The sequence below is a fragment of the Hemibagrus wyckioides genome, linkage group LG17 (genome assembly GCF_019097595.1).
Source record: "Hemibagrus wyckioides isolate EC202008001 linkage group LG17, SWU_Hwy_1.0, whole genome shotgun sequence".
Classification (NCBI taxonomy): domain Eukaryota; kingdom Metazoa; phylum Chordata; class Actinopteri; order Siluriformes; family Bagridae; genus Hemibagrus; species Hemibagrus wyckioides.
Window position 1 is genome coordinate 5,962,777 of NC_080726.1, and position 12,928 is coordinate 5,975,704.

Here is a 12,928-nt window from a genome sequence, read left to right on the forward strand (position 1 = left end):
TGTTGCTATATAAGAGAACGATGTTCATTTACTGAAAAACGCTGAGATTTGCCCATCAGAATAGCTTAGAAGGGCTGGGGCTTAAACAACTCAGAGCTTTAACCACTTGAGCCAAGAGCAAAAAACTCCTACCTTTAATAACAACAGCTTGAAATCTACCCCAGTTATATTTGGCTGATGCCCTTATCCAGAGCAATTACATTTATCTTATTTTTTATATAACTGAGCAATTGAGGGTTAAAGGCCTTGCTCAGTGGTTGCTTGGTGGACATGGGAATTGAACTCACAACCTTTCAATCAGTACTCCACCTTAACCACTAACCACAAAACTGACCTCACACTGCCCCAATATCTGTATGAACTGTATATGGAGAGCTGTATAGAATATGAGGTATAGGGAGAGCCCCAGTGTTACCCAGTCTACCCAGTACAACACTGTGCTATAGAAAGCCATTTTTCATATCAGCCCTGGCAAAGCTGACCCATCATTGCCAATGACTTATGTTTCATAAAGGTTCAAGTTAGATTTAAAGGTGGCTGGTGTCACATTGCTACCTAGCTAACTGCCTGCTGCAAATAATGGTGGCTGTTTCGGTAAATTATACTATATTTAACACAAAGTCAATTTTTAACTTCCAGCATGGACGCTCAAGAGGAAAGCAGCAGAAGGCAAAACCATATTGAAAGCAATGTTATTTATCATGACATATCATAAAAACTGACCATTACTCAGCTATCAAATTGCTGATATCTGCTGGTTGAGCATTTCATTTCCACTGCAATGGCTCTACAACGATCTGTAAGCGATGAACTATGCCGCAAACTATAAATTACTTTATGCAGTATGCTGTAATTACCAGAGTATATGATTATAATCTCAAATGCTAGTCATTTTTATGATTAAGTCTAAATATGGAGATGACGTGACTTGCTAGCTACAAATCAGTTCGCTAACTAGCTAGCTAGGCTAGTTACCTTGCTCTTGGTTATAAGAGCCATTTATTGGAGTCATCACTTAACTGAACCCCCTATTTTAATCTCAGCATGAGCATGTCAAAGGGTCAACAGGCCACTTGTGAAGAATGGGAGCCACTGACCTTTGACCTCACAGAAATTAGTTCGCTAGTGATGGGATCTAAATAGCAGACTATCTTCAGGAACAAGCAAATGTTTCAGGGACAGTTTTGCTTTTATGTTTATGTTTATTTATAGTTGAGTGAAAAGTATGAACACCCTGAAAGCAAAATGAAGGCAACAGAATTGTAATGTATGCTGTGATTTTTGTACTTGCTTTTCCTCTGTTTTGATTAATGTCTCGATGCAGGATACGCTCATATTTCATGATTGTAATTCACCTAGAATTTATATGCATCCATCCATTTTCTATACCCAATTTATTCCAAATTAGGGTCACAGGGATCTGCTGGAGCTTATCCCAGCACACATTGGGCGAAAGGCAGGGGTACACCCTGGACAGGTCACCAGTCCATCACAGGGCCACATATATAGACACTCACACTCACTCCTATGGGCAATTTAGAATTACCAATCAACCTAATGTACATGTTTTTGGACTGTGGGACAAACTCCACACATAAAGGCCCCTGCCTGTTCGAACCCGGGACCTTCTTGCTGTGAGGCAACAGAGCTAACCACTAAGCCGCCGTGTTGCCCCTAGAATTTATATGTAAATTGTAAAACAGTGGTATATTCACATTCTTTTCCCTACAAAATCCATGAGGGACCCAGTGTATCCATCAGAATGACGTGATGGAACGAGACAAGAATGATCAGGAAACAGGAAGCGAGGTCGTCCTTTCAAACTGTGTTTAATTTGATATGTGGGACTTTACACTGTAATTTACACAAGAATATACATGAATTAACCTTTTAAGGACATGTACTGTAAACAGTTATCCACGGCATGCCTCAATTCCAGTGCACCTTACCAGAGAATAGTCCTGCGCACCTACACACGATATCCCGTCACTGGGCCGTATTCAGAATTGAAAACTCCAAGCGATCCCAAAATTACTGGAATATTTACAGGGTGGAATTTGCACGTATTCACACTGTATACGAAGGTATTTAAGTTAAGCTCTCTGACCAGATTTTGCATATCAGCCTTGTGCAATTCATACTTCCAAGGCTTTCAGACTTTTCTTGAATGGAAGTGTCTAGATCACTGCTTCTAATCGGTTTCGATTATGTTTAAACCTGAAAAAAGTAAAAATAAATCAGGGATACAAAATACCGACCGGAGACGGCAACAGAGGGAGTTTTTTTGGCAAATTAAATACAATGCAACCTAAAAGCAAGAGCTAATTAATTATGAAGAATTTTACAATGAGGCATGTAATATAAGATTTTGATGGTAATAGTAATTAATATTTACTTAATTAATTTTACAATATGACTTCCATGTTCATAATCCACAAAATTATAAAATAGCACTTGATCCAGCACATCCTATTATTTATATTTAATTTATGTCCAATATATGCTTCTAATGAATTGGTCTTTAATTGGTTGACAATTAATTAATTAGTTAATAGTGTTAGATTTATGTATTTTAACCTCAGATTAAGACCCAGCATTCCAGTGTGTTTTCTGAATGTAACTAGAGGGGAAAACATACATTTCAGTGTGACAAATAATAGTTAATGCAAATTGTGAGCCAACAACTTACAACTTGCTTGGGCCAATATCATACAAGAAAAATACTGTGCATCTTAGATCTGTAATCACAATATCCGGATTAAATTCTCATTTCTGACGATACAACTCTGAATACGGTCCACTCTACAATAAATGTAATTAAAATAATCGCCGTCTGCCGTACAGTATATAGAAGCAAAAATGCGATTATGTTCCACTTTACTTCGCATTACAAATTCAATACAAAGACAAAAGGCATGGGAAGCGTCTCTCTCTCTCTCCTTTCTCATATGTCAGAATAAAAGCTTTGCCTTTAAATAAACATCTCTCACCGCGTGATTACATTAAATCCCCTCATTAGTTCAGATGCACAAAACATCTGCCTGCACATCTATACATCACTCCATCCTCCAGCCTGTCTCCCGAGTCCCTCGAGGCTGAGATTAACTGTGTCTTATGGGATGTTACTGTTCCTCCAGCCATGACGGTCTGTCCGAGCCGGGCCGCTTCAACTTCACGTTGAATTGCCTGAGAGTCTGTTCGAGCTGCTGCTGATTGCCGGCGAAGTAGGCCGAGATGGCGTTGTGGAAGAGGAGGAGCTGCTTGTGCATCACCTTGACCTGCAGGTCACAGAGGTCAAAACAGGGGCATTGATAATAATAAATAATCTCACTAGTGATATAGAATTTGTGAACTGATGACTATTTTCCCAAGTGCTGATCTGTTTAAAAAATGCTTTTGCGTTTTTTCTTTGTTAACTTAAAGAGAGAGGAAGCAGGATTATAGCTGGTATTGTATTATATATTATAAGTGATAATTGAATTCAATTTTATTTGTATACTGTTTTTAATAATGGAACAATTCAATTAAATTAAATTAAAACCCTCAAGTGTATTATTCCTCATCCGTGATCCTTAGCTATCAGTATCATACAGGTAATTTATATATTTATATAAAACTGGACTTTTGGTTTAATAAATTCCTCAGATTGACCTGATGTAATCCATTAGCTGTTGAAGGAAATGTACCTTATTCTCCTCCAGGAACTTGAGCTTGATGGTGACGTCGCTCCGTAGACGTTCGTACTTGTCTCTGTGGATCTGGTACTCCTGCTGGGCGAACTCGATACGTACCATAGCGGCGGCGTCACGCGGGCCTGCACTCAGCTCCTCCAGGTCTGTCCTATAGGCATCATACTCCAACCTAAACACACACACACACACACACACACAGACAGATTTAGGCATTCTTATAATACATTAACACATGTATTTAAACCACTCCTACATATGGAGGAATGGGAAAAACTCATTCAATAGGTGATGCAATCACTGCTGCCCACTACTGAATATTCAGCATTAAGTAGTGGGCAGTTAAATGAGAGGACAGTAAAGTGGATTTTAATTCCTTTCTTAAATCAGACCTTTAGTATCACACAGATTTCGTTTAATAGAAATGCTATTTTCAGTGGCTTAAACATTGCTACACAATGACTAAGGACTTCTAACTAAGGAAACAGGCAACCTGAAATATTTAAAAATTGTAATAATAAATAATAATCTTTTATAAAAGTTTTTAATAATTAAGGTGTCCTGAAAGCATGAAACACCTTTTACAAAATATTTTATGTGTATTCTGTGCTATAGAATTAGCCTTATTGTATGCACAATATTTGTGGAAAATAAATATTTATGGATCAAAATACACGCTGAATGCTTTGTGTTTTCCAGAGCCGTCGTACCTTGCGTTCTCGTACATCTTGATGGTCATCAGTGTGTCCTCCATGGTTTTGTTGACCAGTGTGTTGATGCTTGACACGAAGAAGTTTATTGCGCCCAGTAGCGTCTCTCCGTTCTTACACAGCAGCTTCTGTGTCTCTGCGTTGTAGCCGAATTCGTCCTAAAGGAACGTTGCCATGTATTTAATAATTACACATCTGCGTGCCCCTGTGGCTTTTATTTACAGTTTATTCAGTAAAATACTGCATAAAAGAGTAACCAGAGATTAAGATGCAAAATATATTAAAAAGTTCATATGACTCCATACTTGAGTGCAAACATCCAGCAAATAGATAAAATAAGATACATAATAATAAATAGAAAATATAAGCAAATAAATATATAATAAATAGATTTTAAAAAAATCACAAATAATAAATAGATAAATAAATAAATAAATATAAATAAGCTACTTAAATAATAAATAGATAAATAAAAAAAATAAAAAATGAAAAGAAATATACAGGGCACAGAAATAGTAGATTCATCTATCTATCTATCTATCTATCTATCTATCTATCTATCTATCTATCTATCTATCTGTCTGTCTGTCTGTCTGTCTGTCTGTCTGTCTGTCTGTCTGTCTGTCTGTCTATCTATCTATCTATCTATCTATCTATCTATCTATCTATCTATCTATTTGCTGATGGTAAATCATATTATGCAAATGTACCTCAAGTTTAGCTCCACCCACTTGCTTACAAAGGGGATTTCTGTATTATAGGTACTTTTATTGCACATTGTGGTTCGGAGTTCAGAACTAACCTGCTGTAATCAAAGCTTTATCAATCAATAAGTTATTATATCTGCATAAATCATCACAACTAATTTCCAAAAAGAGATTTATCTGTAACAATGGAAAATGTCTAGTGGATTGAAGCGACTAGGCTTAAACCTTCCATATCATATAGAACAATCTCTCCAGGATCATATCTCCTAGATACCAGCGCTCTTGAAGTTACCTGCAGCTCTGGAGATTTCTGGCTGAGATCAGCGAAGGTGTCTCCCAGCGCCTGCTGCGTCTGCACTACGTTGTAGAAGTGAGTGGTGAGGGCTTGTGCCAGTCTCAGGATGTGCTCGTATTTCTGCTTGGTTTCACGCAACACGTCGATCTGAGCCTCCAGCTCCAGGTCTACGGTCCGTGAACCTCGTCCAAACCGCTCCGAGAACATCTGCTTCGTGCACTGGAGGAGTGAAGGAGTGAAGGATTAGAGAGAGAGAGAGAGAGAAATATCCATCCACTTGCACAGTGAAGCATGATGTTGTGTGGATCGTACAGCAGCTTTACTAACCAAAGCGTCATTTGTATGTCATTTACATTGTTTGTACGATTTCCTGCTGCTCCATGGTGCATGCTGCATTTAGTTTCTCTTTAAGTTTTTTTTTTTTTTTTTTAAATTAAGGCATTATCAAATGTTAATGTTTAAAATTACAACTTATTCATTGTTGAAGAACACATTTTTCACAAAAACTAAGTAAAGCAAGCAACATCAGAGTCAGGAATACACAGCAAAACTGAGTCAAGGCTCTGCATGAGAAACACACAGACATCAAACAGAAGCTTGGATCAAGTCACGGAGAAACACAGGGGTTCAAATCGGGTACGTAATCACAACACTAAGCAAATGAGTATGATGAACATTGTGAAATGCACCACCCTCTGGTGGTCAGGCAGGGAAATATCCAAAGTATAGTACAGTACAGTGTAGTAAAGTAGAGCACAGTACACCAATCAGGCATAACATTACTGACAGGTGAAGTGAATAACACTGATGATCTCCTCATCATGGCACCTGTTAGTGGGTGGGAGATATTAGGCAGTAAGTGAACATTTTGTCCTCAAAGTTGATGTTAGAAGCAGGAAAAATGGACAAGTGTAAGGATTTGAGCGAGTTTGACGAAGGGACAAATTGTGATGTCTAGACCACTGGATCAGAACCTCTCCAAAACTGCAGCTCTTGTGGGGTGTTCCCGGTCTGCAGTGGTCGGTATCTATCAAAAGTGGTCCAAGGAAGGAACAGTGGTGAACCGGTGACAGGGTCATGGGCGGCCAAGACTCATTGATGCACTTGGGGAGTGAAGGCCGGCCCGTGTGATCCGATCCAACAGACGAGCTACTGTTGCTCAGATTGCTGAAGAAGTTAATGCTGGTTCTGATAGAAAGGTGTCAGAATACACAGTGCAGGACGGGTCAGGGCTGTTTTGGCAGCAAAAGGGGGGACCAACACAATATTAGGTAGGCGGTCATAATGTTATGCCTGGTCAGTGTATAGTATAATGTAGTATAGTAAAGCATAGATTAGTATAGTATAGTATAGTATAGTATAGTATAGTACAATACAGTGTAGTACTACATATTATAGACATGTAATAGAGTTGTGATGTCCCATACTGCACAACTGCACTTCCATTTACATTTGCAGAATGTTCAAAAAGTGAACATATGGCTTTGAAAAAAAAAACTGTACTTTCACTGTGTTTCCCAGCATGCCACACAAATATACTACAGCAAGAGTGTCAAGTCTTATACACAGGAGCCACACCTGATTCTACCTGTTTAATCAAATGATCTTGGCTTTCGGTAGACTCAGGTGTGGCTTCTGCTCGATTGGAGTAAAAACCTGAACTCCAGCCAGTCCTTTTTGCAACATTAGGAAATATTTTTGGCTCATGATCATATAATACCTTATAAGTATTGATGCTCCATTTCTTCACACTGTCAAATTTCTCCACTGCAATCCCACGTGTGGCTTCCTCTGACATCATGCTTGGATTACTGTGACTGTGATGCATGCTGGGAGCTAGAGGAAATAGAAAAAAAGAAATACTCTTTGAGTTTATTAGCATCTTGATTTAACCAGGAAGGTTCTAAAAGATTTCATTCGGACTATAACAACAACAACAAATGATGATATAATACTGATGAGAAATGATATGAACGAAGAGGACCGCTGGGATACCTGGGTAATGATCTGGCTGGTATGATATCCGACCAGCAGCTGAATGACTGGGTGGAAAGTCCCTAGATTTGGAGCGAATGTCTGAAATGAACGGACATGTAGAACGGAGAATAAAGGTGAGACTGGTGAAGTGCGAATTATTTTTTTCTCCGGATGAACGGATTAAAGGAAACACATGCAGTGAGATGGATGGCAGTGAGTTTTTATAATAAAAATAAACCCAGACACAATACATGGCAAGACAATGACGGGATTAAGCTCAACTGCTCGAACAAGCAGGTGAGAAGACGGATCGAGGTCAGAGGTTGATGAGAATAAATCAGTGTTAAATGGACAGAGCGGGAACAATGTTATAGAGATGATTAAATAAAGAGCAGAAACAAGAATCTGCTCAGCAGTGCAGGTCCAGAGCTCTGAAAAGAAGCACTTTGTCTCCACAATGCTGTGTTGTTGCACAAAGGGTTAATCCTGGTCATTTGCAATAATTTGTCCTTCCGAGAGAGTGGACATGGAAAAACTGTTTTTATTAAAAACTGTCCATTAAACCATTCTGAGTGAAGAGCTGGTTTAAAAAAGAGAATTAGTATTATAATAAAAGCATTATTAATTTATAAGAATAAAATATGAAATTATATAAAAGGATTACTATTAAAAAATTTTAAAAATAATTTTTTAGCTGTTTTATAAATCCACTACAGTATAGTTTTTTTTTTAATATTCCACAATATAATACACTCCCTCCAGGATTTCACAATTTGGCGATCGCAGAAATAAACAAAAAAAATTTTAACAAACACTGCGATATTCATGTGATTTTGCAAAATGACCTCAGATCTAATGCAAATTAAATCGTCCAAAATCCTCACAACATGTATAAAATCCTCATAATCATACAAGCATGCACTGAAAGCCAATTTATTCCTCCGAGTCAATATTTACTCATCTCAGTTTGACTGAAAGTCTGGTGTAATATTGTGCCCAACATTTGGACCCCAGTGTTTTGAGAAACAGCAGCAGAGTTAGTCTTTCCACCTGCATGCAAACTAACATGCAGTCGGTTTTCTTGCTGTCCCCAGCCTGTAGAAAAGGAGCAAGGTAAGTTTAAAAACAAAATCTTCTCCCGCATGCACTCCTCTGGTAGAAAGTGAATGAAAGAGCTGGAACAGGAAAGATAAGAAAATAAGTTTATATCCAGGGTGCATAAAGACACCTGGCTTGGGGGCGTTCCCGCATCTTCTTTCAAAATACTCCTCATTGAATAGTATAGCTGGGCCTAAAAACATTCCGGCAAAAAAATAAAGGGGAATAAAAGGAACAAAGTTTACACTGAGACTAGAAGACATCTGCTGAGACAGAGTTATATAGTACGACACACACCTTTGATGGAGCCGGTGGGGATGATGCCCTCGGCTGATCCTCCGTATCCCCCTGACACGATGCTCGTCTCGTTCAGGTTCGGCCCGGACACCATCACCTGCTGCAGGTCCTGAATATCATAAACATGGTCAGCACAGATCAGAGGACATCACCACATCTACTCATATATAGCAGGAGATCTTAATTCTTGAGAAAAATGTATGAGTTTCTTATTACTTAAAAGATATTTTACATTAATAACAACCTATTTCTAGACATCTGCAATCATTTCAATCCACTGACAGACGATATAAAGATAAGTAATACATCAAATTTATTTTAAACAGTTTGCGGATGACCCCTTCCTGTTCCAACATGACTGCAGACCAGTGCACAAAGCAAGGTCCATAAAGACACGGATGAGTGAGTTTGGTGTGGAGGAACTTCACAGAGTCCTGACCTCAACCTGATAGAACACCTTTGGGATGAATTAAAGCGGAGACTGCGAGCCAGACCTTCTCGTCCAACATCAGTGTCTGACCTCACAAATGCGCTTCTAGTGGAATGGTAAAAAATTCCCATAAACACACTCCTAAAGCCTTCCCAGAAGAGTTGAAGCTGTTATAGCTGCAAAGGGCGGGACAACTCCATATTACATTCATGTGCATGTAAAGGCAGACGTCCCAGTTTTTGGAATAGAGCCTCTAATTCATATATAGTTCATCTCTTTGTAGAACACTGTACACCGATCAAACATGACATTATGAGCAGTGAGAGGTGAAGTGAATAACACTGATGATCTCCTCAACATGGCCCCTGTTAGTGGGTGGGATATATTAGACAGCAAGTGAACATTTTGTCCTCAAAGTTAGAAGCAGGAAAAATGGACAAGCGTAAGGATTTGAGCGAGTTTGACGAAGGGCCAAATTGTGATGTGTAGACCACTGGATCAGAGTATCTCCAAAACTGCAGCTCTTGTGGGGTGTTCCCGGTCTGCAGTGGTCAGTATCTATCAAAAGTATCCTTTACGTTAACTTAAAGGATCTGCTGCTAACATCTTGGTACCAGATCCCACAGCACACCTTCAGGGATCTAGTGGAGTCCATGCCTTGACGGGTCAGGGCTGTTTTGGCAGCAAAAGGGAGTTGCAATATTAGGCGGATGGTCATAATGTTATGCATGATCGGTGTACCTGACCATCACAGGCATATGTGCTTGTTCAAATCCCACTCCTCATTTAAACCCCCTTTTCCTAAAAGCATTTGTGAAATCAGACAGTGATCTTGGGATGTTGAGAAGGTCGGGGGTGCAGTCGGTGTTCCAGACCAACCCGACGGTGTTCAGTATTCAGCGGGGTCAGAGTCAAGGCTCTGTGCAGGACACTCGAGTTGTTCCACTTCAACCTTCTCAAACCATGTCTTTGCTTTGTGCACAGAGGTGCTGTCATGCTGGAGCAGATTTCAGCCTTTTAGTTTCAGTGAATGTTTCAATGCCTCAGCATGCACTAGAGTTTAGAGTTTAGAGTTTCTAGGCAATTTGATGATCAGGCATCCACATAACTGTGGCCATACAGTGCATTTATTTACATTTAAGTTTCTCCAAACTTTAACATTTACTAGTCATCCTTTTTATATTACAAAAAAGATGATAAATCTGTCATTAAAACTGAATAATAAGGAAAAACCCAGGCAATTGTTTTGCTGATTGGAAAGTCAGGGTTTAAACCCCAGCACTGCCAAGCTGCCACTGCTGGGCCCTTGAGCAAGGCCCTTAAACCTCTGCTCTAGGGGCGCTGTATCATCTCCAACCCTGTGCTCTGACCCCAACTACCCAAGCTGTGATATGCGATGAAACAATTTCTCTGTGTTTATGTGACACAAATAAAAGCTTATTTATTATTCTTTTATAAATTTTACAGTGAAGAATTGAACGCAAATTAATACGGTTCTGCCGATAATTCCTAACCTAAGTACAAAAAAGCAGACTTTTTACAGAAAATAAATAAAAGCAAGCAGATCAATTAGAAATATGGAGTTATATAATCATAGTAACACAACCACTTAGGCTGCTGAACTAAATTAAGGCAATTGTAACTGGTTGTTCAAAACCTCATCACTTTCCTGTAGTAGACATTTATCAGCATTTAAACATCAGCTTAATAACATCAGAGTTAATATCCGAATTAGAAATGATGTCAGTGTGATCCTCTCCTCCACCCACACAACCACGCAGGTTTAACACGCCCTCCAGTGATGTACTGCAGATTCTAAAAGAGTCAGCGTGTCATCTTACACAAATGAAATCCCTTCAATGGATTTCTGTAGAGATTTCAGATTTAACAGAAGATGTTTATGGTTAGAAAGAAAGAAAAAAACACCATACAGAGAGAAACACAGAGAGAAACAGAAGGGAGAGAGAGAGAGAGAGAGAATAACAACAAAAAATAAAAATAAATAAAAGTAAATAAAAGTCAACAAAAAATGTTGCTCATAAACTATTCCCAGTTTGACAAACCACAAACCATTATAAAACAATGAAGGCTGTGGGACGTGTGATATTCAGAAAACATTCTGCTTTTCTGATGCTGCATTCATGACTAATTGGGAAAAGAAAAAATTTCCTAAAAGGGAAAGGAAAACCATCCATGCTGTAATTCCTTTTGTTTGTTTGTTTGTTTGTTGGTTGGTTTCTTCCTTCTTTCATTCATTCCTTCCTTTCTTACCTCTCTGCCTCCTTCCTTCCTTCCCTCCTTCCTTCCTCCCTCCCTCCTTCATTCCCTCCCTCCCTCCCTTCCTTCCCTTTCTTCCATCCCTTTCTTCCTTTCCTCCCTCCTTCCTTCCTTCGTTCCTTCGTTCCCCATCTCCAACCCTTCCTCTCTCCCTTCCTTCCTCCCTCACTTCCTTCCTCCCTCACTTCTTTCCTCCCTCCTTTCCTTCCTCACTCCCTTCCTTCCTTCCTTCCTTCCTCCCTCACTCCCTTCCTTCCTTCCTTCCTTCCTTCCTTCCTTCCTCACTCCCTTCCTTCCTTCCTTCCTTCCTCACTCCCTTCCTTCCTTCCTTCCTTCCTCACTCCCTTCCTTCCTTCCTCACTCCCTTCCTTCCTTCCTTCCTTCCTCACTCCCTTCCTTCCTTCCTTCCTTCCTTCCTTCCTCACTCCCTTCCTTCCTTCCTTCCTTCCTTCCTTCTTTCCTTCCTTCCTTCCTTCCTTCCTCACTCCCTTCCTTCCTTCCTTCCTTCCTTCCTTCCTCACTCCCTCCCTTCCTTCCTTCCTTCCTTCCTTCCTTCTTTCTTTCTTTTTCTTTCTTTCTTTCTTTCTTTCTTTCTTTCTTTCTTTCTTTCTTTCTTTCTTCCTTCCTTCCTTCTTTCTTTCTTTCTTTTTCTTTCTTTCTTTCTTTCTTTCTTTCCTTCCTTCCTTCCTTCCTTCCTTCCTCCCTCCCTCACTCCCTTCCTTCCTTCCTTCCTTCCTCACTCCCTCCCTTCCTTCCTTCCTTCCTTCCTTCCTTCCTTCCTTCCTTCCTTCCTTCCTTCCTCCCTCCCTCCCCTCCCTCAGTTTTTATCCTCTTCCCTTTATTCTTTCCTACTTTCCTTTCTTCACTCAGTAGGCTAATTTATTTGAGCTGGAATTCCATCATTTCAACACAACGATGCAGACAGTGTGACATAAGAACATGAACAGCTTCATTTTTGTGTGAATAGTTAATATTAATAATATAACATTTACTCCAATAATTTTTTCTTCCAAACTTTGTATTTTCTGGTTCCGTATTAGCAAAATCAACTTATATATAAAAAAATATATCCCAGAAGATCACAGAAGATTTGGGTTGTAATTAAAAAGATAAATAAAACAGAAAACTATTTTTAAGACGTCGAAGAAAAGTAAGCTTACTGCAATCGCCTGTTTTGTATGCTGTTAGTCTGGTTTGTGCGAACGCTCTGAGGCAGAAAATTCCCCTTCGTCATGAGCGCAGCATTAAAATGGCAAGCTAGCTACTCTCTAAAGCCCAAATCTCACAGAGCACTTATATTTTCCAAACAGTCACAGCTGGATCTGTTCAAACACAAGCATTTTGAGTAGTATGAGTATACAGGAAGCCCACAGCTGTGTTACGTCATAAACACTCAGAAGGGAGACACATGACGCTAGGCTAGAGACACTTTCTCCTTTATCACAACC

The 12,928-nt window shown here is 39.4% G+C and overlaps 1 protein-coding gene across 6 annotated transcripts in view; it reads right to left on the reverse strand.

Annotated features, from left to right (window-relative positions):
• Positions 1–1,812: 1,812 nt before the first annotated feature.
• Positions 1,813–12,928, reverse strand: part of arfip2a (ADP-ribosylation factor interacting protein 2a) — a 13,983-nt gene continuing 2,867 nt past the window's right edge. For 2 of the 6 annotated variants that reach the window (XM_058414456.1, XM_058414455.1), the window contains 8 exons: positions 8,774–8,882; positions 8,607–8,669; positions 7,397–7,477; positions 7,122–7,237; positions 5,399–5,620; positions 4,400–4,557; positions 3,687–3,861; positions 1,813–3,278 (listed from right to left, as the gene is read on the reverse strand). In XM_058414456.1, the coding sequence (XP_058270439.1) occupies positions 3,123–3,278; positions 3,687–3,861; positions 4,400–4,557; positions 5,399–5,620; positions 7,122–7,237; positions 7,397–7,477; positions 8,607–8,669; positions 8,774–8,882 (1,080 nt within the window). In that variant the 3' untranslated portion in view covers positions 1,813–3,122. The remainder of the gene's footprint in view (positions 3,279–3,686; positions 3,862–4,399; positions 4,558–5,398; positions 5,621–7,121; positions 7,238–7,396; positions 7,478–8,606; positions 8,670–8,773; positions 8,883–12,928) is intronic. The other 4 variants (XM_058414459.1, XM_058414457.1, XM_058414460.1 and 1 more) reach the window with 2 other exon arrangements.